Genomic DNA, 26,228 nt, shown 5'->3' with positions numbered 1-26,228 from the left:
CATTATAAAACTAATTCCATTATGACTGAAGAATAAAAAAGCAATTCCAAATGCTGAAAACACTAGTAAGAAGGGTTTGATTCCAATGGAAATAAATGTACTTAAAAAAATACCATTTCCAAAATAAAAAATTAGTAAGCAAATGGTGACTGTTGAATGACCACATGGAATAAGAATGATTCTGAGATTAACAAGTGAATCACGCAATACATGGAAAATACTGCACCAATGAAAACAATAAAAGGCACTGAGACATGGAAAAATTAGGATATGCAGATAGATGATTAGCATGAAAACCAGATTCCTACTGGCCCACTGTGAATTTAGAAGGGTAGCAGTTTGAAAACATAAAAGCTAAGTACAGCATACAGCGCTAAAGATGAGATTTCTGTTGCAAGTTAGAAGTTTATGGTTCATAAGTTTGAGGCCTGTGAATATAATCAAAATGAGGAGTGTGTGGCCAGGCCTGTGGATTCTGTGGCTGAGGATAATGTTACTACTTGTCACTACTTCCTTTTCACATGTCCTTTCTCATTTAATTCTTAGTGTTATTATCCCTATTTAACAGATGACGAAAAAATGGAGGTACAGAGAAACTAAGTAATTTTCTAAGATCACCAAAAAGCTATTAAGTGGCAGAACTGGGATTGGAACCCAGGAAACAGCCTTCAGAAGCTGCCTTCCTAACCCAGTAAGAAACACTACTGCCCACTAGGGTGCTCCCTAGGGTGCTAGAGATAATGATCAGGGAGGAGGAGAGGAACTGACGCTCAGAATTTCAATAAAGATAAAAGTGGTCTATTTTGGAAAAAAGTAAATCTCTTGGTTCTATATTAGGAGAAAAATATAGAATTTATGATAACGTAGAGAAGAGCATATACTTAATTTTAAAGTTGCTAAAGACTGAGTCTTATCTGCTACCAATCTGTGTAGGAACTGCAGGCAGGCCTAAACTGTTTCTTAGTCTCTTTGGAATTAAGCAAGGCTTTGTAAACAGCATTTCAGAACCTACCTTTAATAATAAGGAAAATGTACAGGTATATATGAATTACAGATGATCAGAGCATGGGGTAGAATAGTAGCAAAAGGGGGATGCAGTGGAGGCTGAGGGAGATATTTGAAAGGAAAGAGGAACAGAGAAGGGGAAAAGTAGGGAAGGCTGGGTGACTAATGAAAGGAGGTAGAATTTTTTTAAATGGTTACTGTTGGACTGATCGTTTAGAAAGAAAGTTGAGTATGAAGTCTATAAGCTTTTGAGAACACAGGGCAAATATGAAGTGTGTGCCAGAATCTACAAGATGCAGTACCAGAGTTGCCCTTGGTCAGACTACCCCATACGACATAGCTAAGCCCTGCAACCTCAACGGGAAATACAAGAAGGCCGTGGTTAGGAAGAAACGGCTTCAGTTTAAGTTGTCTTCTTCCAACTTGACTGGGTTGTTGCCCGTACCTTGTGTCTTCATTTCTTTGACCCTGTGTTGCCCAGAGTACCTGGTACGTGAGCTGAGCTCCAACATAATGGAAATGTTAGAACAGTCAACATACTGAGGATGGACAGAGCTGGAAGGAGACAGAGATTGGACATGAGTAGTAATTAGAATTACTACAAATTTCATTCTAATTTTTTCAAGGAGTCAGAAAACTGAACTTCTCCTTTTATAGAAACAATTACCAGCACTTGAACAGCAGTATTTACTAGGCTGAGATGGGAAAGTTTTTGTCATATAAAAGGTAAGAATCAGTGCAAGCAGAAAACTTTAAATTAACTTATCACTCAACATGTAGAACTTGCTCTCATTACTCATAGTCCTCTTACCAGAAATTGCACATTTCTATGGCAAGCAGGAGGTCCTACATCCAGCTGCTTATAATTAAATGAATATTCTTCTGCATTTAGCACAGATACTTAAGAATGAGTGAAGCAGTATCTTTATTCTTATTATTCTAAGTGATGTTTTTTTAAGGACCAAAATATTTCACTTGATCATTAGTTCTAATGAAGGCAAGTGATTAATTCCTTGGTTTCTTGAAGGTCACTAATGTCCAAAATAAACAAATAATAATTAAGGGCTAGATGGCAGTACAATAAAATGCATTTAAAAGGAAAACCTGAGACACAAAATATGGAAAAAGAAGGAAAAATAGAAAAAATATACAGTTTTACTAGTTCCAATAGGGTCATAGAATAATAAGAATAAGATGAGGAGAGTACCCTTAATGGAGCTATCAAACCAGCTTTACCCTAAAATTTCTAAGTGTAAGAATAGTTCTGAATTTTGCTAGCAAAGCATAAGATAAAAATTGAATAGGGAAGATTCAATCTTGCACACCTTTTTTTGAAGGGCATAAAGAGCAATTTTTTCTTGTAATGGCATAAAAATGACTGGTTTTTATTTTCTAATTTTAAGAACTACAGAAGATTAAAATGCTAAACAAGCTACAACTATTTCCTGAGTGGCAAAAAATTAATTCTTGAAATTTATTGTTTTTCTTGCTAGAACTGTAGAAGAGGACAGCAGAAGTCAGCAGCTGGGCCAACGGGATTGGAGCTAAGGATTTTCTAAGCCATCTCTATCAGCTTGACATAGCTGTTAGCACAGTACACTCACACCTTCTGGGAGTGTTCCAGTCTTAGTGTCTTTTGTCAAAGGTGATGCCCAGAAATAAATATAATACTCTGAATGTATTTCAGGGAGGAGCAAGAAACAACTATCGTCTACTTTGCCTTGATACTGTTATTTCTATTACTGCAGGTTAAGATCAAATCAACCCCTAACTTATACTGGGCTATTAGTCAACTGAAATCCAAAGCCTAATTTGCTCCCCTGCTAAGTGTCTGTCTTTTGCACTACAGTTGTATAGTACATCCAACTCAAATTCATGCCTTAGCAAAACTACAAATAATTAACAGGCTATCACACTTTGAAGAATTGTACTCAAAGTGGAAAAATAATTATTCTCCAAGTTACAGAGTGGAAAGGAAAATGTTAAATGTTTGAATGCAACTTGTTTTTATCCCTTCACTGGATCTGGTGCACTCGAGTGGATGACCTTCACTTCTACCATCTAAGCATCGCATACTTCTGGCATATTACAACCTATTCTGTCTATGGTCCTGGTACTCATTTACTGTTCTACTTAGTCTATTCATTGTTTATTATAATAATATAATAGAAAATTACACTAAATAATAATCTTGCTATAACTACATAATTATTCAATAGTCTTGATAATACATGAAATGTTATGATTATGTAATATAGAAATGTGCCTCTCTTAAAATATTATTGTATAATAAAACATTATAAATAAGACTTAATTACAGTGTATAATATTGTATATAAAAGTATAATATATAAAATTTTAACAACACTACCATTGCTTTCTTTTCTAAGATTTATAGGTAGTGCTCTACTCCAAAAGCTTAAGTGCCTCATAAATAAGTTCTCTGAAGACTGACAATGCTTTAAAAAATTAATAGTATCCTAAAGTAATGTGTGTGTTCTTCCTCAAAAAATGTAGTCTTGTACTCTCCACTCACTCTATTCATTTGAAGGATAGTTTCTGGGTTCACATTAAGTACTGTTTTTATATTCTGAAATCCTAAAAACCTTTATGGATTTATTCTTGCCTAAAATATAAGCTTTTTTCCCCTTCTTTATTTGAAACATGGATAAAAGACACACCATATAATATAGGCCAAAGGAACTGGTGAAATTCATTTTAGTAAGTTTAGCAAGAGGTCAAGGTATTTGAATGAATAACTGAAAATATTAAAATCACATAGGCATGATGATACAAAGAACCATATGTACCTGCTGCTTTATTCATATAAATTTTATGTATTTAAAAATAATTGTAAACTGATATCAAATAATTATAGTTAAAGCTTTATATCCTTCCAGATTCTTTATTTGGAAGACCTGAAAATTTGTGAATAATAAAAGTGTTATAAGACTAGCAGTTCTTCAAGGGAGATGTCAAAATACCATGTTATATAGTATTTAAGCCTGAAATTGTGGTTAAAAACAAAAGTCATCTTACTACAATACTCTACACTAACATAAAAATGTTGCTAATTTGTAAGTAAATTAATTACAATTTAGAAAATACATCCTAATTTAAAAGGCTATAACTAAGTTATTAGCTTTACAAGGCTTAAGATTAGCAGTGTGCTAGGCCTTTTGAGTCTCAGAATAAGGAATTATAAAATGCAAACACACCAAAGTAAGAAAAGGTGATAATGTTGATAGAAGAAAAATTCTGACATAGTAAAGGGAGAACAATGCTAAAATTACTTGAAGTCTATTTTATAGACTCTAATTCAGTTAATATTAACACAAATTAAGAAAAAAGCCTAAGAAGGTATTGTCTTTCTCAGCTCTCAGAAATGTTGTTTTGCCTGACAAAAGATTCCAAGTTGAATGTATAGTAGGCTCAAGATGAAGCTAACCTACTAGCACCCTCAGTTGCAGAGGTTATGAAATAGAAACATTTTTAGAAGCTGTATCAAATTGGGAATAAGCTGTTAATCCTCATATGTAAAAGCTTTCTACTTGAGAAAGCATCAAGCCCCAACATCTGTTCCTACAGCCACCAGTAAATCTTTGTAAAGTTTCAGGGTAGTTTTTGCCTAATTACTAGGGAAGTCAATTTAACTCTTATTCTTTGTAATGTCAGAACTCTAGGACATGAATCAAAAGGAGAAGTAAACAGTTACATTTCTCGACAGTTTGGGGAAAAGAAAAGGTTGGGACTTTAATAGAAACATGGTAAGAAAAAAGTTAAATGGGAAAAACATGATCATGCCCAAGGTAAGTGCTCCTTTCTTTTTATTGACTATGTTCCCTATGCTGTACTTTTTACCCCTATGACTTATTTTATAATTGAAGTTTGTCCCTCTCTATCCCTTTCACCTATTTTGCATATCCCCCCTCAACCTTTCCTGGTGGCAACCACCAGGTTGTTCACACGGTTGTTCTCCATGCTTGTGATTCTATTTGTCTTGTTTGTTTACTTTTTAGATCCACATGTAAGTGAAATCATATGGTATTTGTTTAACTCTGTCTGATTTGTTCCACTTACTTTATTCACTAGGTCCATCCACATTGTTGCAAATGGTAAGATTTCATACCTTTTTTCTTTTACAGCTGAGTAATATTCCATTGTATGTATATATGTACCACATCTTCTTACTCAATCATCTACCAATGAACACTTAGGTTGCTTCCATTCCTTGGCTATTGTAAATAATGCTGCAATAAATATAGGGGTGCATATCACTTTCTGAATTAGTGGCTTTGGTTTTTTTTAGGTAAATTTTCAGAAGTGAAATTACTGGCTCATGTGGTATTTTAATTTTTAATATCTTGAGGAACCTCCATATTGTTTTCCATAGTGGCTGTACCAATTTATATTCCCACCAACAGGGCACAAGCATTCCCTTTTCTCCACATCCTCACCAACACTTCTTATTTCTTGTCTTATCAATATTAACCATTCTGACTGGTGTTAGGTGATATAACATTGTGGTTTTGATTTTCATTTTCCTGATGATTACTTATGTGGAACATCTTTTCATGTGTCTGTTGGCCATCTTTATATCTCTTTGGAAAAATGTCTACTTAGGTCTTCTGCCCATTTTTAAATTGGATTATTCTTTTGGTGTTGAGTTCTTTATATATAATTTTGCATATTAGACCATTATTGGATATATCATTTACAAACATATTTTCCCATTCAGTAGACTGCCTTTTCCTTTTCTTGATGTTTCCCTCTGCTGTGGAGAAGCTTTTTAGTTTGATGTAGTCCCACTTGTTTACTTTTGCTTTTGTTTCACTTGCTTGGAAAGTTTCACTTTCTGGGAACATATCCAGAAAAAAACTACTAATGCTGATGTTCAGGAGTTCACTGCTTGTATTTTCCTTCAGGAGTTTCATGGTTTCAGAACTTATATTTACATCTTAAATCTATTTTGAGTTTATTTTTACATAGAGTTTCATTCTCTCGCATGTGCTCTCTAGTTTTCCCAACACTATCTGTGGAAGAGACTGCCTTTTCCCCATTGTATATTCTTGCCCCCTTTGTTATATATTAATTGACCATATAAGGGTTTATTTCTGGACTTTTCATTTTATTCCACTTACCTATGTGCCTATTTATATACCAGTGCCATACTGTTTTGATTACTATAGCTTTGTAGTATAGTCCAAAAGCAGAGCATATGATGCCAACCTTGTTCTTCTTTTTCAAGACTGTTTTGGGTATTTGGGGCCTTTTGTGGTAACATACAAATTTTAGGATTATTAGCTCTGGTTCTGTGAAAAATGCCATTGGTATTTTGATAGGGATTTCACTAAATCTGTATATTGCTCTGGGTAGTAGGTAAGTGCTCTCATACACTGCAGATTGCTGTATAAATTGCTACAATTCTTTTTTTTTTTTTTTTGTAGGAGAGCAAGTTACAGGCTTTAGAGATAAAGTAAAAGGACAGAGCTCCCAGCTCACGCCAGGAGCGGACAAGAGAGTCCGTAGTGATGCATTGTCTAGGGAGTTTTATAGGCAGTTGAGGATTTTTTAAGTGACTTACGCGATAAAAAGTACAGCATTTAGTTAGGACCGGATCTTATTTAGAGATAAAGTAAAAGGACAGAGCTCCCAGCTCACGCCAGGAGGGGACAAGAGAGTCGCAAATTGCTACACTTCTTTTTGAAATTAATCTGTCAAAAGGCTTCTAGAGTCATTAAATTGTGACCTTTGGTACAATAATTTCACTCTAGAAATCTATGCTAAAGAAACAGTCTTAGAAATAAAAAAGGGCTAGATATATATTAATATGTCCCTTGCAAAATGACCCAGACTAGGGAGAAATTGGAAATTATCCACTGATACATTTAGGAACATTACTATATAGCTGCTGGATGGAAATTTTATACAGGTATTAAAATAATGGTTATAAAAAAAGTATTCTATTAAATATTAAATAGGGCAGGAGATAAATTAGTTATAATTCAAATGCATACACAATTATTTTTAAGGTTTTCACAGAAAAAGAACAAATGAAACAAAATACTATTATTAATTACACTAAGAATGAAGGGTTAATGGGTGATTTTCTTAGTCTTTTGGGTTTTTTTTTCTAAATGTTTAATGAAACTTGTATAATGAATAAATACAATTGTGAAGACAAGTAAAAAAACTTGATTTGGAAGTAATTAAGAATAAGGAGGGCATCATCAAATTATTTCTAGAATTATTCTGATTAAATAAATATCTTAGGTCACAGAGTAATAAAATTCAGTTTAAAGTAGATTTAAAAAATCATATATTTTTGTTTAATGCAGACAAAGGTCTTGTTATAAAATCAATTAGACCTGAAGAATGTTTTGTTCTCTGTAGCAGAGGAGCAGTAATTTAGCTGTTTTAAAAACTTAGATATTTAAAAGGAATATGAAACATTTAATTTAGACATTAAAAAAAGAACACTAAAATAGCCTTCCAGTCTCTGATATATACACTTAAATTACTTGGCAGTTTCCATGACATATAGGCAAACCTCATTTGATTACACTTTGCTTTAATGTCCTTCACAAATACTGTTTTTTTTTTTTAACAGATTGAAGGTTTGTGGCAACCTTGTGTGGAGCAAGTCTATTGGCACCATTTTTCCAACAACACTTACTCACTTCCTGTCTCTATCATATTTTGGTAATTCTCCCAATATTTCAAACTTTTTCATTCTTCTTATATTTGTTACAGTGATCTCTGATCAGTGATTATACTCACTGAAAGCTCAGATGATGGTTAGCATTTTTTAACAGTAAGTGTTTTTGATTCAAGTAGGTACTTTTAAGACATAATGCTACTGCATGCACACTTACAGACTACAGTACAATGTAAACATAAATTTTTATATGCACTGGGAAAGCAAAAATTTATTTTTGACTCACTTTGTTGCAGTATTTGCTTTACTGCACCAGTCTGGAATCAAATTTGCAATATCTCTGAGGTATGCCTGTGACTTCATAATGATTTTCATATTTATTAAATTTACAAGAATACCATTTGTCTTTTCTCTCTTTTATACATGAAAGCAGATTTAAAATTCCAGATCATAAAAAGTTTTAAAATAAAGAAAATAATGTATAAAAATGAGATTTTATCCAATAAGTCTTTCCCATTATATAATCTCCAGGTAAATACATCTTTTACATTTTCTTATGTCAACTAATACCTGCAGCATAAGACCCAACAAAAGGACGAAGACTTACTCTCTTGGCAAAGATTTGAGGAGAAGGAAGATAAAAATGCACAGAATATTAGAAATAGAAACAAATTATCATGAGTATAGGAACCAATAATATACTATCAATCAGAATAATTCCCATAAAATCATATGAATAATTAAAACTAAGCATTTAGTGCTGTTCACAATAAATAAGAAAAATTAACATGGTAATTTATCACTAGACATTATAATGAGGGTTTTTATAAATTATCTAACAATATACTTATTATTCATCACAGGATTTACTACATTAAGACCACATTACAGTATTTTGCACATGTCTATTCCCTCCATAAAATGGTAAGTTCCTTGAGAGAAGAATGTTTCTTCATTGCTTACACCCACCCTTTTTGGCACAAGGTCCCTACCAGGAGCTTCATAATTGCTAAATGAATTAACTCATTACAGACAGGGTGGCTGTGCATCTTGAACTGCCTCGGACAGCCCCAGATCTATCTGTGGTGACAGAACAATTAATAGTGTACCCTTTCACTTTCAAAGTGTCCTGATTTGGATAATAAAATACCTGGAAACACTAATTGCAGACAAGTTAAAATTCTTTCTAAAGTTGCCAGTAAAATTTCCAAAATGCAAGGAATGACTGGACGAAGGCATTGAGCACCATCAAATGGAGTACTATCCGTGAAAGGGGCAGGCGAGGAGCAGAAACAGCTTCCTCACCACTTCTGCTGTTTGCTAGTCTCAAGGAAAAGCAAGTCCTCCATTTAGTGATTCTTCCAAAGGCTAGGGTTCCATTTAGACCAGCACTGAGAGGGCTGCCATTTCAAGATGGGATGCAAGGAATTCAGAAGGCTTATACTAGAACATTACATCTTACAGTTCCATATGGACCAAAGCAAAACTGTGATGCATCCAAAAGCACATTTTGAGAGAGCATCCATTTATTTTTTAATGGTAAAATTGGAATAGATTTTGTATTAATCCTTCTCTTTTCACATAAGAAAGATTTTATAAGATCAACCTTCGGGAAAAACAATACAACATTAATAAGTTTTCCCTGACCTCTGAGATTAAGCATTTTATTGATGCATAAATACACTTAATTAAAACATACACTTTGTTACAAGCCCTTTAAGGAGGTAAAGGGTTAAAAGAGGTCCTAAAGATGGAGCTGTAAAGCCACAAAATTGGTGTGCTTATAAGAAGATGAAGAGTCACCAGAGACCTCTTTCTCTCTGAGGGCACAGAAGAAAGTCCATGTGAGGACACAGCAAGAAGACAGCCATCTGCAAGCCAGAAAAAGATGCCTCACCAAAAACCAACCCAGCCAGTAACCAGCCTCCAGAACTGTGAGAAAATAAAACCTGTTATTTAAGCCACTCAATCTATGGTATTTTGTTAAGGCAGCCCCAAGAGATTACTATAATCCTCAATATTTTTAGAAGCTTAACGGGGGTCCTGAGACCAAAACTTTTGAAAATCAGTGAATTAGCCAAAACCCTGTGGTTGTGTAAATTAACAAGTTTGTACACAATCTTCTTACTTTAGTTAGAACTTGGGAAAGTAATTATAATTCTCATTAGCTATTTAAAATAGGAAGAAAATGTGAGAAAATTAAGATCATTTTAAAAATAACCAATTTTTATTTGATGTATATAATTATGTACCATTGGAAAAGATATGAGAATCGTGAGACAATTGTGAAGGATTAACGCAGGCTACTAAGGCACTTGCTTTTCACTTTCAGAAAACCAGGCTTGTTGGTGAGTCAGGCTATGCAAACTCACTGTTAGAGTATTTTGTTAAGTCTACTAACTTTCTGAATATAAAACCAGACATAAAACAAAGGAGGAAAATTGCAGTCCTTCATGTGAGGAAAAATAATCAAATTACAAGATGACATAAAGAAATCAAGCAGTAGATTGATAAATGCATAAAGTATACTTTTCTTAACAATACAAAACTTATCAATAATATAGGGAAACAATGAAATAACAGTAAGAAACTCTATTTCAGTAATTGCAAAAATAAAAGATTTGCTTTCCTAGTAATTGTAGTTGATATAGCAAAAACGGTAATAAAACTGTGGAAGTCACATTAAGAAAGAAAAATTTAATAGTCTAGGCCTTAAAGTAATTAAGTTATAAAAGCTTTGATGACTTGAAAAAAATGCATTTACCTCAATGAGTTTCTGGGTTATATGGACACTAATATGTTGTTGGGTTGCTTTTTAATAGCAGATAAATTGTGTATTGAAGTACAACAGTTTAATGTATAGTAACTCTCTAAAAATCAAGCAAAATGCTTAATTCCTAAGGTTCTAATACTGGAAATAGCATTCAAAATTACATTTTAATAAATTTCATCTCATCTAGCTTTGTGTGAAAAGAAAATACTCATTCAACTTGAGCTAACTTTTCTCTTGATTCAATGTTTGTATGAAAAAATAATTATGCTGTCTGTTAGGAGAAGTATAATCAATCCATGGGCATGGTAGTATCAGTTTTATCTTATAAGAATTTCTCCATGTTTCAGTTATTTCATTCCTTATTACATGCTGCAAAAAGCAGTAATCGTTTTTATAGCCAAATATCACTTCGTAAGATACCAGGTGGCTTTCAATATTTACCATATAAGTCATGCATGAAATTTAAACATTACAAAAAATGACTTACCAGTTGACACTCCTGAAATATGCACATTTTCAGAACGTTCTGCAAGAGCACCATTTCCTAAAATTAAACATAATGAATAAACTAATTTCCAAGATAAAATTTATAAAAAAGCTTTCACATTCTCCCTTTAAAGGACAACTACATAGAGCTACTTGTGATATTCAGAAACTGAATTAAAGTCTCATGATAATCTTCCAAACAATCACAGGAAGCCCAACATTATGGTAGTAAGGATAAAGAAACATTTTGGAAATCACAACAATGGAGTATAATATATAAAGATCAAATATATAGATCTGATTAATACCATAAGGAATTTTCTATCAAAAGAGAACTCAACACTATTTCTGGAAAAGAGAGAATCATATAATTTTTAAAAACAGCATTCCTCTATGAGCATGCTCAACCAGTCCACAACATGCTGCTGCTAGGGTCACACATGGCAGTGCTTTTTAAAAAAGAGTGTCCTTCATTATCTTCTAATAAATCTTTCAACCTTGTCTAACCAACAACTCTAATAGTTTTAAGGGTAGGGACAACATTATATCCTATTTTGGTCACCCTTGATTTTCTATACCTCTTACCACAAAGTTGGCCCATGGAAGCATTCTAGTAATTCACTGAAATGAGTTACTGAGTGTTACCTAAAAAAATACAAGTGGTGTTTTAAAAAGACTCCCATTTAAAGTACTGAGGATATTTACTTCTTCAAATTAATGTGAATATTGTCCCTTCAGGCATTACTTTTATTAAGTTTTATTATAAATTATTTCTATCTACTTCTGTTCTTTCTTTTCTTTTACATATGTTCATCATTACTTCTAAAATTTTCTCTCTTTCTACTCTTGGTTGAACTGGCATCACAAGAGCTCAGGAATCCAGCTGACAGAGAAAGAATTCATGGAGTGGGCAGGGGAGAAAGCAAGGTGGGAGAAGCATAGAGACCAAAGTCGACCTCTCTTAGACAGTTTAAGAGCACAGACAACTGCTTGATTCTTCTCTGATTGCCTGACTGTTGTACAGCATTCCCCCAATGCCCTAAGCTCTCGAGGAGCAGAATCCACACTTACTTGGCTCACCACTGTATGCACAGTTCCTAGAACAGAGCAGTGCTCAGAGAGCTGATGAACGAGTAAACGAGGGAAGGAAGTCACAATGATTAAATGAAATCAAGTCAGTGAAGCCCTTGATACTTGATATGGTACCTGGCACATAACAGTGAACAGGTATTCACTTTTGTAACTATTGAAACATATAATACAATTATTACTACGACTAAAGAATAAAATAATAGTGATAAAACAGACTTCTTAGTTCAACTACAACTACAGACTTCAAAATGAAAATAAGTGTTTCTCTCCATTGAGAATGATACAATGGAAATAGTGATATAGATGTGTAAGTCCTATTTATTTAGTACATAAAAAAATCTGATTACTGTTATTTAAGTACTCAACGTTAATACTACAGAAGCCATGATTTATTTTTCCCAGCAATATTAAAAGCTACAGACATAGAATTGAAAGTACTAGAAAGCCCTCACCTCTTTATTGCACACAACTTATAAAAATTGGTAGCATAAAAAACTGATTCAATAAAACAACTAACAAGATTTGCCAAAGCTCAGTATATGTAAATTGCCTAAACCTTTGCTATTCACTAATAAATCAGGAGCACTGGCATCTTTGGGATTACCAGAAATGCAGAGTCTCATGCCCTATCCCAGATTACTGAATCAAAATCTACATTTTAACAATATCACCCCTCCAAGTGATTTGTATACACATTACCATTTGAGAAGCACCAGTTTAAACCTTCTACTGCTATATTAGATACAACTACAAATTACAGCTGTGCAATTTGTGACCCTAAGAATTTGAATATCTTTAAGTGTAGCATATTAAATTATCCTCAGGAGAGTTTTAATATTAGATAAGATTTTACACATTACATTTCCCCCCCAATTTAGTAAACAGTAAATACAGGCAGATGCAAAAGAGTATCATAATGTAGTATTTAAAAACTGTGGATTGTGGTCTAGACCACCAGGATTCTAATTCCAGCTCTACAACTCACTGCAATTTAGGACAAGTAACTTAACCTCTTTGTGTCTCAATTTCATCTCTAAAAGGAAGATAATACGTATCTTACAGGACTTAGTGGAGTCCTTTACAATAGAAAATAATAGAATTTAATCTAAATCTCCATTAGCATGCCCATGAATAAATATAGCCTTATAATAAAATATTCAATAAACTGAATTAAGTAATTTTATATGTACTGACTTGGAAAGATGTGCACATTTAGCTAAATGTATTTCAGAATAACATTAGAATATGATCTAATTTTAACTTAAAAGTGATGTATGCACAGTTAACATGCATACATTTACATAAGCATCTGACATTTACATAGATATACATTTACATATATACATTATACATAGAGAGATATAAATAGAAGAATCTAAGGATTTACACAAATATTGGAAGAAAACCTCTGGAACTGGAATTAAGAGAGGAAGGCCAGTATTACTACATCATTGACCAAATTTGTTACAGTAGGTACAGATTTCTTTCAAAACTTATTACCAAGAAAAAAAAGGAATAGGTGAAGAGAATGTAGCTCATTTCCCATCATTCTGAATAAGTAGATGTCTGATAAATACTGAGAAAGATTATAAAATATTTTAATTTCATGACAGTATCACTGATTTTTAAAACTGATAAGCAATATTTTAAAACATAAAGCATGATACTGCTAATTCCTCATACATTAACTAAAAAATAACCCAATTTCAAAGTTAAAAAATCAATGATAATTTCTGTTAATATCAAATAATTAAGACCTTTTTTGGTTATATTAGATATTTCTTACTCTAAGTGTCATTTGAAGTAAGTGGGCTACTTAGGTGTCCTGCCATTCTAAAAAGTATTTTTACAAAGCTGCCACTTATATAACACAACTATTAGCATGTCCTAAGCTGACAGCCCCTGCTCCAAACTGCTTTGCTGATACAAATCTAAGTATATTCTCTCTAATGCCCTCACTTAATCCCAGAACTCCATACATTTGAGGATGTATACACACCATCTCCTTACTGTAACTACAGTGTCCAAATACACCCATGTTAGATGTTCTTGCAGAAGTCACCCTTTAGCATATACTGGACAAATATACAGTCTGATCAAACATTATTTCTTTAACTATACATTAGTCACTAAGTAGTTAATTAACTAGAACTCCTAAAAACTTTACTTTTTCAAGTAAGAATAGATTCATTAACACCTAAATCAGGAAATGATTTTTTTAACTTAATATTTTTTAAGTCCACCTAACTAAATACCAAGGGTGATCAATCATCCTCCTTTATTATTATTATTATTGCCAAGTTGAAACTTGGTTTTGTAATTTTTGAATGCAATACGAGAAAGAATCTTCCAAAGGAGATGCTGTTTTAGGAAAAGAGGCCACAGGGTGGTGGGTTTGAGCTCTGCAACCAGAACCTGGAACCAAACCCCAGCTCTAGTATTTATTTAGTCATGAACCTTAATTAAACTACTTCTAAGATTTGGTTTACACACCTGAATAATTAGGATGTCATCATTAAGAAAATGTCTAAAATTAGGGTCTCTGTGTCCCTGATGCTTTGTACCTTTCTATTTCTGTTCTTTCTTTTTAAGAACTAAGGTTCTCCAAGAATAGCTAAAAAATACAGGTAATATTTGATAGAATGTGCCATCCAAATCCTTAGTGCCTTACAAGGCTTCCCTTCATCTTTAGAACAACTCATTTAACAGGTGAGATCAATGCTTCTAACAACTTAGTCATTTTTTTATAAACAGAAATAGGATGGAATGAGAATTCAAATCTATAGTCATTATGGAGTTTATGTTCCTTATTTTAAAAGAATTCAGACATGAGTATGTTTTTTGCTTATAAAAGAAACAGTACTTAGCTTTTGGAGTTAAAACCTACCTGCCACAGCTATTCCAATCTGTATGGGGGAAAATCATTAGTTTCAAAGTTAATGAGCAGCAGTTACAAGTAACTTATATGCTCAGCATCCTTATTTTCAATGGTGTGAGGACAGTTATCAAAAATAAATATGTACATACATATATACACCGCAAAAGCAAACATCATTCCTATTCTACTATAATTAAGGAAAATGTCCAAAATCACAACAGGGTTTACCAAACTCTCCAGTCTGGTTCTTCTAACTACTTCAAAAGCTTCATCTTTTGTGATCCACTTTTACATTCAATTTCTTCTCTCCAGAAATACTAGATTTCTTTTAGGAAAGTGTCAGCTCTCTCTCTTGCCTCTGGACTTCAATATTTCTTTAGAGAGGCACCTCCTGATTCCATCTCGGTTAGGTCATTCTGTTATAGGCTCCTTTACTATCCAATACTGTCACTTTTTGAAAGTTTATCATATTTGTGTTATCTGTGTAATGTCTGTATTTCCCACCAGATCTTAATCTGATGGGAATGTGAGTGTGATGTGGTGATGAGACAGCTGGGTTGGTTTGTTTTGTTTTGACAACTAGCACAGAATATAACACATACTAGGAGATACATAGTCCACATCTGCTGGTATGAATGACTGGTAGGTCAAGTCATACATAAGACGCATAGTCCCTGCCCCAAAGAGTTGACAATCTATTGAGAAATAATAAAAAATATATGAAACAGAAACAAAAAATACCAAAACAAAACTAGCAAGCTTCTTACTCAAGTGTCCCATAGAAGCTTTTCCACTAAAAAAGGGACTGGAAGACAGCAGTACCCACTATAGTTATTGATATGAACCAATGCAATTAGCCAAGAAAAATAATTGCAGACATTAAGAATTGGAAAAGAAGAGGCAAAATAAAGAAGTTAAAAAAAATCTGTAGCTTACATGATTGTTTACCTATTAGAAAACCCAAGACAATCAATAGAAAAACAATTATAAACAATATGAAAATTTAGTAAAGTAGCAGGACATAAAATAAGCATACAGAAGCTTTTGTAAATACAAACAATAGCAAGTCAGAAGATACATCAGAAAACTCCATTATTAGTAGCAACATGGAAAGATTTTTAGAAACTCAGACACAGAACTCCTTCTGGTGGTCATGATGGAGTAATTGGTAATGGGCCAGCAATTCTGTTATGAACAATTTAAAAAGTTGGTAAAAATATGTGAAAAAAATTCAGACACTTGACAGCTGGCAGTATAAGAACGTGATCTCTGAGAAAAGGGAAACAAGTTAAGATGAACTGTATTACTGTACTGGCTTTCTGCCTGGAGATTTTCTAGACCCTGGCACATTGAGAGAGAAACTAAGTTCCTGATAAACTGAAGAAACAGAGATTGGAGTTCAGAGATGCTGAGGCAGCTGAAATATTCAGAGTGCCAGGGAGGGAGGAACCTTATTAAAAAAAAAACTCTAAAAATCTGTATCAGGGCTCTAAATTTAGGCTGAATGCTAAGTGAGACTTCACAAGGATAGGCAAAGAACAACTACTGGAAGCTGGAAGGTTAATAACTTTCATCCCACAGGATTTGGAAGATCCTGATGTTCTGATGAGCAAGAAGAGAAAGAAATCCAAAGTGAATTTACTACTGCCATTCTGTTAATTATTTTCTAGCCATTTTTATAATTCCTTTGTTCCTTCTTGTTCTCTTCCTTTGTCTTAGTTGATTATTTTCTGTAGTAGTATAATTAGATTTTTTTCTTGTTATCTTTCCTGTATCTACTACAGATTTTATCTTTGTGGTTTTGACAAAACGTTAAGTCTATTTTAAGCTAGTAACAACTTAACTTCAGATGCACAATAAATGCATACCCTCATCTTTATTCTCCCCCCGATTTTATATTTTTCATGACAGTTTTACCTTTTAACCTTGTGTATCCATAACAAATTATTGTAGTTATATATCTTTAATACTTCTTTTAACCTTCACACTAGAGTTGTAAGTAATTTACCCACCACAGTTACAACAATTAGAGTGTTCTGAATTTATCTATACATTTACTTTTACCAGTGAGATTCATACTTTAGGTTTTCTAGTTACTAATTAGTGCCCTTTTCAACTTTACAAAATCCCTTTAACACTTCTTACAATGCCAGTGTAGTGGAGATAAATTCTAAACTATTCTCGGTTAGCAGGTCTTTTTTTCTTTTGGCACTCTGAATACTTATGGATTTTCAAATCTATTCCCTTCATCTACAATGCTTATCTTTATGCTAGTACCACACACTCTTGATTACTGTAGCTTGATAGTTCTGAAATTGAGAAGTATGAGTACTTCAATTTTGTTGTATTTTGAGATTGTTTTGGTTATTCTGAATCACTTGAATTTCCATACAAATTTTAGGATAGCTTGTTAATATCTGCAAAGACAGTTAAGATTTTGATAGGGATAGTGTTGAACCTGTGGATCAACTTGCAGAGTATTAAAAATACTAATTTTTAATCTTAATTCTTCAGATACATAAATAATATTGGATGCCTTTCTACTTACTGAAGATTTCCTTAATTTCTTTCCATAAATACAGTTTCAGAGTTTAAGTTTTGTACTTCATTTAATTTATGTCTAAGTATTTTATTCTTTTTCATGCTATTGTTAATGGAATTGCTTTCTTAACTTGATTTTCAGTTTTCATTGTTAATGTACAGGAATGTATTTTTTCTTCTATCCTGCAAACTTGCTGAACTTGTTTGTTAGCTCTAATGGGCTTTTTGCGAATTCTTCAGAATTTTTTTTATATATGAGCATGTAACATCTATTAAAACAGAAATAGTTTTACTTCTTCCCTTCCAATTAAGATGCCCCTTTTCTTGTCTAATTTCCCTGCATAGAACCCCCAATGCAATACTTAATAGAAGGAGCAAGAATGGATATCCTTGTCTTGTTCCTGATCACAGAGAGAAAGCTTTCAGTCTTTTGCTATTAAATATGATGTTAGCTTGGGTTTTTTATAGATGGTCTTTATCAGACTGATGAAGTTCCCTTCTATTCCTACCTCGTTGAGTGTTTTTATTAAAATGTTCTCATACATGAGATTCAATAATGAGAAGACTAAAGCGTGGCTGCAACTTTCCTTTTCTTCCCGACATCATTAATAACCATGGTGTTAATGCAGCAGCTAAAGCAAATAGAAATGTTGCCTTTTGTAATAACAACAAAGATAAATGTTTTTAAAATATTAGACTGCAGGAAAATAACTTTTTAGAGGTAGAATTATAAGGAATTTAGAAATCAGTAAAATTCTAAATTTTAAAGTATACTTATGATATTTAAAAGGAATTACCAAATTGTTTAAATCAGCCTATACCATTTATAGATTTAAGTTTTTCTTGACATTAACCACGTTTTCTTTTTTTGAATCAGATATCCACATTTATTTTCTTTTTCCTACCTTTATTATTTACAAAAGATGAGACAGTAAGTAAGTGTTTTTACTTGTGGTAATATTTGTGACTACAGAACATGGCATTATGAACGGTTAAGTATTCGATTGACAGGAAAGGCTGTTCTTAAGATTACCGGGGACTCCATCATGGGAGCCAAGGACACCCAGTCTAGAGTCACTCTGAATCCTGCAGTCATTCATTACTCTCCCTCTCCTTCCCCTTCAGATCTTTCCTCTTCTAGTTCCTTTGTCTCCCCTTGACATCTTTCTCCTCCATAAAAAAAAAAACCCTCTGTCTTGCCGGTGTATCGCCCATTTCTGCTTTCCTATCTTCTTCTCTTGGCCTTCCCTTTCTCAAACTTTTTGAAGGAAGAACCTACACTCACTAATGGAAATTCCTTACCTATCACTTGCTCCTCAATCTGCTTCAGTCTACCCTTTACCCCTAGTACATTTCCAAAACGCATGTAGCAAGATTACCAATGACCTATCAAACACCTTTTCCTCAAAAATACCAACTCTGAATCCAGTTTTCTGATATTTGAGAAAATCCTAAGAGTGTCACTATGAATTCATGGTTTTTAATTCATCTACATACTCAGTGCTGAAGTATAATGTTTTAATAAAGCCTCATTCAATTGTGTCTCTAATTTCCTCAAAAGTGACGTTAGTCCTTCATTATTCTCTTTGAGGCTCCAAAAAACTTCCTAGACCAATACTCTTAGTAAATGATCTCCCTTGCCAACCATTCAGAGATCTTTTGGCATATTATCCTCTCCCTTTCCAGAAATTCTTTCTTTTCAGCATATGTTTAAAGGTTCCAATCTTCCATGTTGATACCTCTTAAATTTCTACCCCTAATCAGATCTTTCTCCTGAGGTGCAAATATTTACTTGACATGTCCCTACCCCCAACATTCATTGTACATTTGCCTTGTGCCTGTCACCGTGGTTGGTGCCTTTCACGCATTATTACTAATCCTTATAGTAGCCCTGTAAAATAATACTATCTTCATTGTACATGCAGAGAAACGAGACTCAAAAGGGTTAAGAGACTTGCTCAAGGCCACACAACTAGTAAGTGGCATTGCCAGAACTTATGCAGATTTGTCTAGTTCAAAGCCCAGATTCTTGAAATAACAAGAGCAAACTAGTGAGTATGTACTATGTAAGAGATGATGGCCTAAGCAATTTACAAGTTTCAGTACATTTAATCTTCAAAATCACCTTATGAAGGATCTGCTATTATCATATTCATCCTAAGCTGTATTTTAAACTTCCTAATGGATAGGAATCTGCATTACCTTAATGTCAACTAGGTATCTCAAACTCATTATGTCTAAGACTGAACACCTTTTATCTACCCTTACTCTGTAATTTCTCTTGTACTCTTTACCTTGGTGAATGATACCAACATTCTTCAGTTGTCCACGCAGAAACCAAGAAGTCATTCTAGATTTCTTCTTTACCATCCCTTTCTTCCCCTCATGCACTGTATATTAGGCCCTCCTGATACTTTTCAGACCTGCTGCTATTCCCTTCCTTCATGTCATTGATTATTTCTTTCCAGTGTTACTGTATTGATATGTTTCCCAAGGACAGAAGTGTAGACGAGTGCCTGGCCTATATTAGATACGTGGTAAATATCTACTGAATATGTGCATAAGTGCATTTGCTTTCAAGCTTCTTTCTTTTGGTCTTACAGTTCTCTGATCCACTCTTCACAATGCACTAGAGATCTTTTTAAATGCATACTGATATTCACCTTCAACTTATTAAACTGTAACTGGTTCAACTCCTTATATGCATGAAGAGCCTCTAAAAGGCTCCCCATAATCTGGCTCATCTCCATTTTTTTTACTCTTGACTCTTACTGCTCCTTGTCTGCTTTTACTTTTTACATATATACTGGTTTCAGCACTGATAAAGTATATAGAGTTTCTGAAGTTGTGATATCTCTGAGCACGATGTTCTCTCTGCCTGAACAGTCTAATGCACAGCCACCAGTTAGCCACCTAACTCCTTCAGCTTAGCTCAGGAACGAGATCTCCATCCATCTCAGGCAAGTTAGGAGTTTTCCTTGATGTTCCCATAGTACATCATACTGGTACTGGATTATGAGCCTATTATGATGACAGTCTTTATCATTTTACTTTGGGTTATTAATTTAAGTGCCCATCTTCCATACCAAATTTTGAGTGTTCTAAGAGCAAAGGAAGTCTTTCTTTCCTTTTCTTGTCTCTTCTCTTTCTTTTTCAATCTTTCTCCCTGCCTTCCTATTTCCCGGCAACTATCTCCCAGTTTCTGATACAGACTGAGAGCTCAATGAAGGTTTGTTGATTTATAGGATCAAAAGTATCCGATTTTAAAATTAAGCATGAGATATTCTCTGTATTATTAACATTTTGGCTTCATGTTATAGTTTGCTCAGACATAAGAGAAAAGAAGGAAAAGGATAGAGAAATATGAGAAGGAAGACAGGCATTCTTTTACTAGTGAATGAAGTTTTAGAAAGCCACAAGAGGAAAGAGAAATTTCTGATCCAATTGTTCACTTGGATTATAAGCTTTAGCAAGCTATTTGTTATCATTGTTCTTCAAAATGTAAAATATTTCTCAAATGACTGTTAGAAGTTCTTGAGCAAATTTATTGTAAGGACTCTATTCTGTATTAGCTTTAGCAACTTGCTGTGGGGGAGTAAAGGACACCAAGCCAAAGGCGTGATGCTTCCATCATTTTTGACCTTCTTGAGTTCTTAATAGCTTATAGAAGAAAAACAGCCCATCAGTACAATAAATATATTTGAATAATTTTTTTCCTTGGGGCAAATGATAAGTTTTCACTTACCTCTATTGAAGCTCATCTTCTATCTTATCTATAATTTCATTTTAAACTAGTAATAGACTTTTAAAATAGTATCTTGCAGTTTATCTTGCAATAGATATTTTAAAATAGACTTTTAAAATAGTATCTTGCAGTTTATCTTGTCAACTTGGCATTCCTATATAAGTATCATATATGAAGTTGAGGGTATCCTTTTCATATAACTGTAAAAAATTACCCAATGAAAATATATCTATCCCTGCTATTTAGGTATATTTCCTCAAGTGAATAGAGATAAAATATTTATTTACTCAGTATGTATTTATTGCTACACTATGTACCTTCAGATTTTAATTTATATATCAGATTTTAATTTAATCATCATAATTAATATTTCAGGTAGGTATTGTCTCCAGTTTACAATGCAGAAACTGAATTTTAGAAACAGTAAATAACTTGCTCAGGGTGACATGGCTAAGAAATAGTATCCAAACCTAGGTCTGTCTTATCACAAAGTTCCTGCATTTAATTCCATCACTATACTTTCCAAAACATAAATGAGTCATTTTTTGGAGAGTAATTTCATCAAGTACATACAAAACATTTTCCTAATACATATTCTTTAGTTTTAAAACAATCCCAGGAATAACTGATATTCCCATTTTATGTTGGGACTCAGCAATTAAATTGACAGGACTAACTCTCATAGCTATTGAGGAGTAGAATTAAGAATGGAATACCAGGCTCTTCTGCTGCTAAGACCAGAGATGTACATCCATCCTTGATAGATGCCCCTCTGATAATAATGTCTACATATAGTGGATTAGGAGAAAATCAAGGGTATGCTTAGACTGACAAAGATTCTAAGAGATGACAGAATTTTAGAAAGATGGGTCAGTAATTATTAGAAGCAAGCCAGAAGGCAATACTAAAATCTACTATAGATAGTATAGTATGACAGGATGACACAGTGGAACTCGCTGAGTCTTACATCAAAGAGTCTTAAGTTTGGCTCATGCCTTTGCTACTTACTTTCTTTTTCTTGTGAAGTAATTAAAGCATATGCCACATATTATTTCACTTCTATATATCTCAATATGCATCTCTAAAAATATAGACTTCTTACCTAACTATAATGTTATTAACAAAATTAATAATAATTCTTGAAAATATTAATATAGTCCAGGCCATATCAGATTTTCTTCATAGTTTCATAAATGTGTTTTTACAGTTGGCTTATTTGAAGCAAGATCCAAACAAAGTCTCGATGTTTCATTTGGTTGGTGTGTTTACGTCTTTCTTAACCAACAGTGATACTCCCTTATTTTCCACAGCACTGACTGGTTACAGACACCAGATCGGTTGTCCTGTAAGAGGCCCATGTTCTATGGTGTCATTTCCTTTTGGGGTCACTTAACTATGTTCATCTAGCTCATGGGTCAGCAAACTTCTGTAAAATGGCCAGACAATAATACTTTAGGCTTTGTGGGCCATTACAGTCTCTGCAACTACTCAGCTCTGACACTGTAGCATGAAATTAGCCAAAGACAATACTTAGACCAAAGTGGCTGTGTTTTAATAAAACATTATGAAAAACACAAAACAAAGCAAAAAACAGGCAGCAGGCTGGATTTGCCTCAAAGGCCATAGTTCCCAACCCTTGTTGCAGAAGTTTGATCTGACACAGGGTCAACATTTTCAGCTAGGATACTTCAGAGCTGGTACTATATGCTTTGTAGGGAGCACAGGAGGACACACATACCATCTGCTTGTCCTAATCAATAGGTTCAGGTAGGGTAATCTGATCCCTTCATTGTAAAATTCCCCCACAACCATCTGTCTAATAGTTTTAGCTACTAATGGTTAGATTTTGACCAAATTATTTCATTAGGGATTGCAAAATGATTTTCTAACGCTGCCATTCTTTATACATTTATTAACTGAAATTCTGCAAAAACTTCCCCTCGACAGATGTTATTTGCTTACCTTGAAACATAGTTCATACAGAAAAAGAGAGGATAAATGCTTAATTCTTTCTTTAGAATTGCTTATTTTCAGAATATGGAGTTACTGCCCTATTTGTTACCACTAGTCTCTAGTCACTTGTAGTGGTATGTGTGTTTGTGTTTCTTATTGTAAGTCTTGTCATTATTATGAAGCATGGAGTTTTCCTATATTCAGTGAATTTCAACCAACTCTCCTCATTACTCTTTGTGATAGTTCAGCTTTCTCACCTTCAGCCAATGAGAGCCCATTTATATTGACTCTACAGTGTGAGTCCTTTTGGCATGAACCACTAGTCTTTGAGAGCTTCCTTGTTTTCTGATACAACAGAATGTCCTAGGCTCATCCTTTGCCCCAGTGAATAAGCCATTTACCTACGACATTAAGATCCTTTCAGTGAAGGATGGTAGTTAGAGACAATAATGAGGATTCTAGCTGTGTTTATTAATATTATGCTATTATTTCAATATTTCACTAATGAGGGTATAAAAAGGTATGTAATTTATAATTTTATGGGCAGAAGCTTAAAGTAGTAAATTCTTTCTGGAAAACAAATCATGCTTGTAATTGTATGAGCTTAAGTACATATTTAATCCCTCTGTTTTTTGCACAATGGAGTTAAAACAGGGCCTATCTCATAGTTTTGATATAAAGATTTAAATGAGCATATATGGCATTTAAAGCAATGCCTAGCACATGGTAAGCACTCAAAATCAGGTTTTATTCTTATTTTTCTGTACTGACATGTATGAAATACTCCAACTTTTGGCTCAGTAATTCTACTTTTATGACATAAACACAACAAAAAAAGACAAAAATTAATAAAGCAAGTCAATTATAGGGTTTATAAATATGAACAAAACTGTAAATAATCTAGTTTTCAACCTTAGGGAAAGTTTATGGAGAAAAAGTAATACGGAAAAATACCCAGGATACACGTCAAGAAATACAAATAAACCCATCAGCCAAAGATTACCATTTCTATTAGTCAAGTATGAATGCTCATTTCATTGCACTCTAATCACAATTTTGATATTTTACATCTTTTAAAAAATATTTTGAACACTTAACAGAACAGTTTGGTTTTTACAAATTTATTATATTAGTATGTGGCATTAATTTGCATTTCTTTATAAAGTTAATTTTTGCCTCTAATTTTATTAGTCATCTAATTACTATTCCTATAAATTATCTTTTGTCCATCTACTGAGGAAGAAAATGAACATTTCATGTAGAAAGTATTTGCATGAGTTACTTAACAGCCTCACAACAAATTGAGGGTAAGTAGAATAAAACCCAATTATCCAGCATTGTGCCATTTAGAAATCTCAATTAATAGCAAATCAGATTAATTCAGAAAACACTAACGATCTGGCATCTGTGGCTCATATATCAGTACCACAAGCAGATGAGTTCTAGTAATGAATTAAAAAAGAGCAAATGTTATCAGGAATTAATCCGTTTGCATATAAGCTGCATTGAGTTTAAGGACATCTCTAAAGAAAACTACAAAGAAGCAATATAGTGGAATGGTTAAGAGCAGACTCCAGAGCCATGCTACCTGGGTTCAAATCCTAGCTCTTCTTACTAATTATGTGACCTTAACTAAAATACTAACTTCTTTGTGTCTCAGGTTCCTTCTCTGTAAAATGGAAATAATAATGATATCTAGGCTAATAGAGTTGTTTTGAGAAGAAAATGAGAATGTGTACATACTCACATACACACACACATATATATATACACAGTGATTAATAGCAACTGCTATATGTTTGCTATTGATACAAAAATGAGTTTATAAATAAGTCCCTCTGTCTCCTGAAACTGAATGTAGCATAGCTTGCCATTCAAATACTGTGTACTTTACAAATATTTCTACTTTAATTACCCTTGAAATATCTGTGATATCAACGTATGATTTAAAAAATATATACTCCTGATGATCTGCCAGATATAATACCTAAAAAACACAACAATCAATGTAGATCACATACACCACAACCTCCTACAGCAGCACTTCTCAAGCTTGAATATAAAGAGAATCACCTGGAGATCCTGTTAAAATAGAGATTAGAATTCAGTATCTGAGGCAGGGACTTGAGATTCTGTGTTTCTAACAAGCTCTCAGGTAGTACCACTGCAATTCATTCAAAAATAGCACATTAGGGATCATGAATAAGCTTTAGGGAGTTCTAGAATCACACCATATCATATGAAAAATTTTCTGTGAATGTGCATAGATGGATTATTTTCTCCAGAAAGCACGGAGAGTTCTTGCCATATTCTTGGGGGTGTGGGTGCAAGTGGAGGAAAGGACAGGTAAGAGAATTTGCAGGAGAGGTGAGAAAGACCAATTGGTTCCATAGTTAAACGAAAACAACAAAACTGTCATTATAAAAAAGGAAAACTATTTGTTAAGACAAATTTATATTTATATTTGTACAACATTAAAATTTAGAAGACTAAACTGAAGAATCATAGATAATTCTATACTATAGACAATTACAACAAACTAAACTGAAGAATCTTTAAATTCTAGAATAAAATGACAAGAATACAAAATTCTAAGCAACAAAAGAAATAAAGCCAAGATATATCATACTCACTTAATAGAAGTTTTAAAAGTACAGAATTTTCAGGAAAGAGGGAGTCAAAACACAAGTGTATATTGACACATATGTACATGTATGTATTTTAGAAAAATATTTTTAGAGCATACATATAGACACATTCAGATAAAATGCCCACCAAATGCCAAATAGTAATAGTGACTAAAGATACATACAAAAACACACTGGTGAAAACTGTGAGCTCCAAAGATAAATGGAATTATAAGCTTCAAAAGGAACAAAGGTATGAGAACCAAAATGGCAACATATAGTTACATGATGATAAAGTAACATACACAAAATTCTGAACAGAAAATATGAGAACCTGGAATTCTATACCCAACTAAACCATTATTCAAGTGACATGGCAAAATAAAAAAGCCATTTTCAGCTGTACACACCTAAGAATATATACAACCAGTACATATTTCTTAGAGAGAAAACACAATTCATGAGTGTAT

General features: G+C 33.4%; 1 protein-coding gene across 2 annotated transcripts in view; it reads right to left on the bottom strand.

The window, feature by feature from the left end:
- The window catches only part of LRP12 (LDL receptor related protein 12), a 72,889-nt gene that overhangs the window by 25,154 nt on the left and 21,507 nt on the right, over nucleotides 1–26,228 (bottom strand). Inside the window, exon 2 of one of the 2 annotated variants that reach the window (XM_036876431.2) lies at nucleotides 10,924–10,980. The exons of the other annotated variant lie outside the window; for it this stretch is intronic. Coding sequence (XP_036732326.2) covers nucleotides 10,924–10,980 — 57 coding nt within the window. The remainder of the gene's footprint in view (nucleotides 1–10,923; nucleotides 10,981–26,228) is intronic. 2 annotated transcript variants of the gene reach the window in all.

The sequence above is a fragment of the Manis pentadactyla genome, chromosome 3 (assembly GCF_030020395.1).
Source record: "Manis pentadactyla isolate mManPen7 chromosome 3, mManPen7.hap1, whole genome shotgun sequence".
NCBI classification, from domain to species: Eukaryota; Metazoa; Chordata; class Mammalia; order Pholidota; family Manidae; genus Manis; species Manis pentadactyla.
This window is presented reverse-complemented; position numbering and strand designations above follow the sequence as displayed.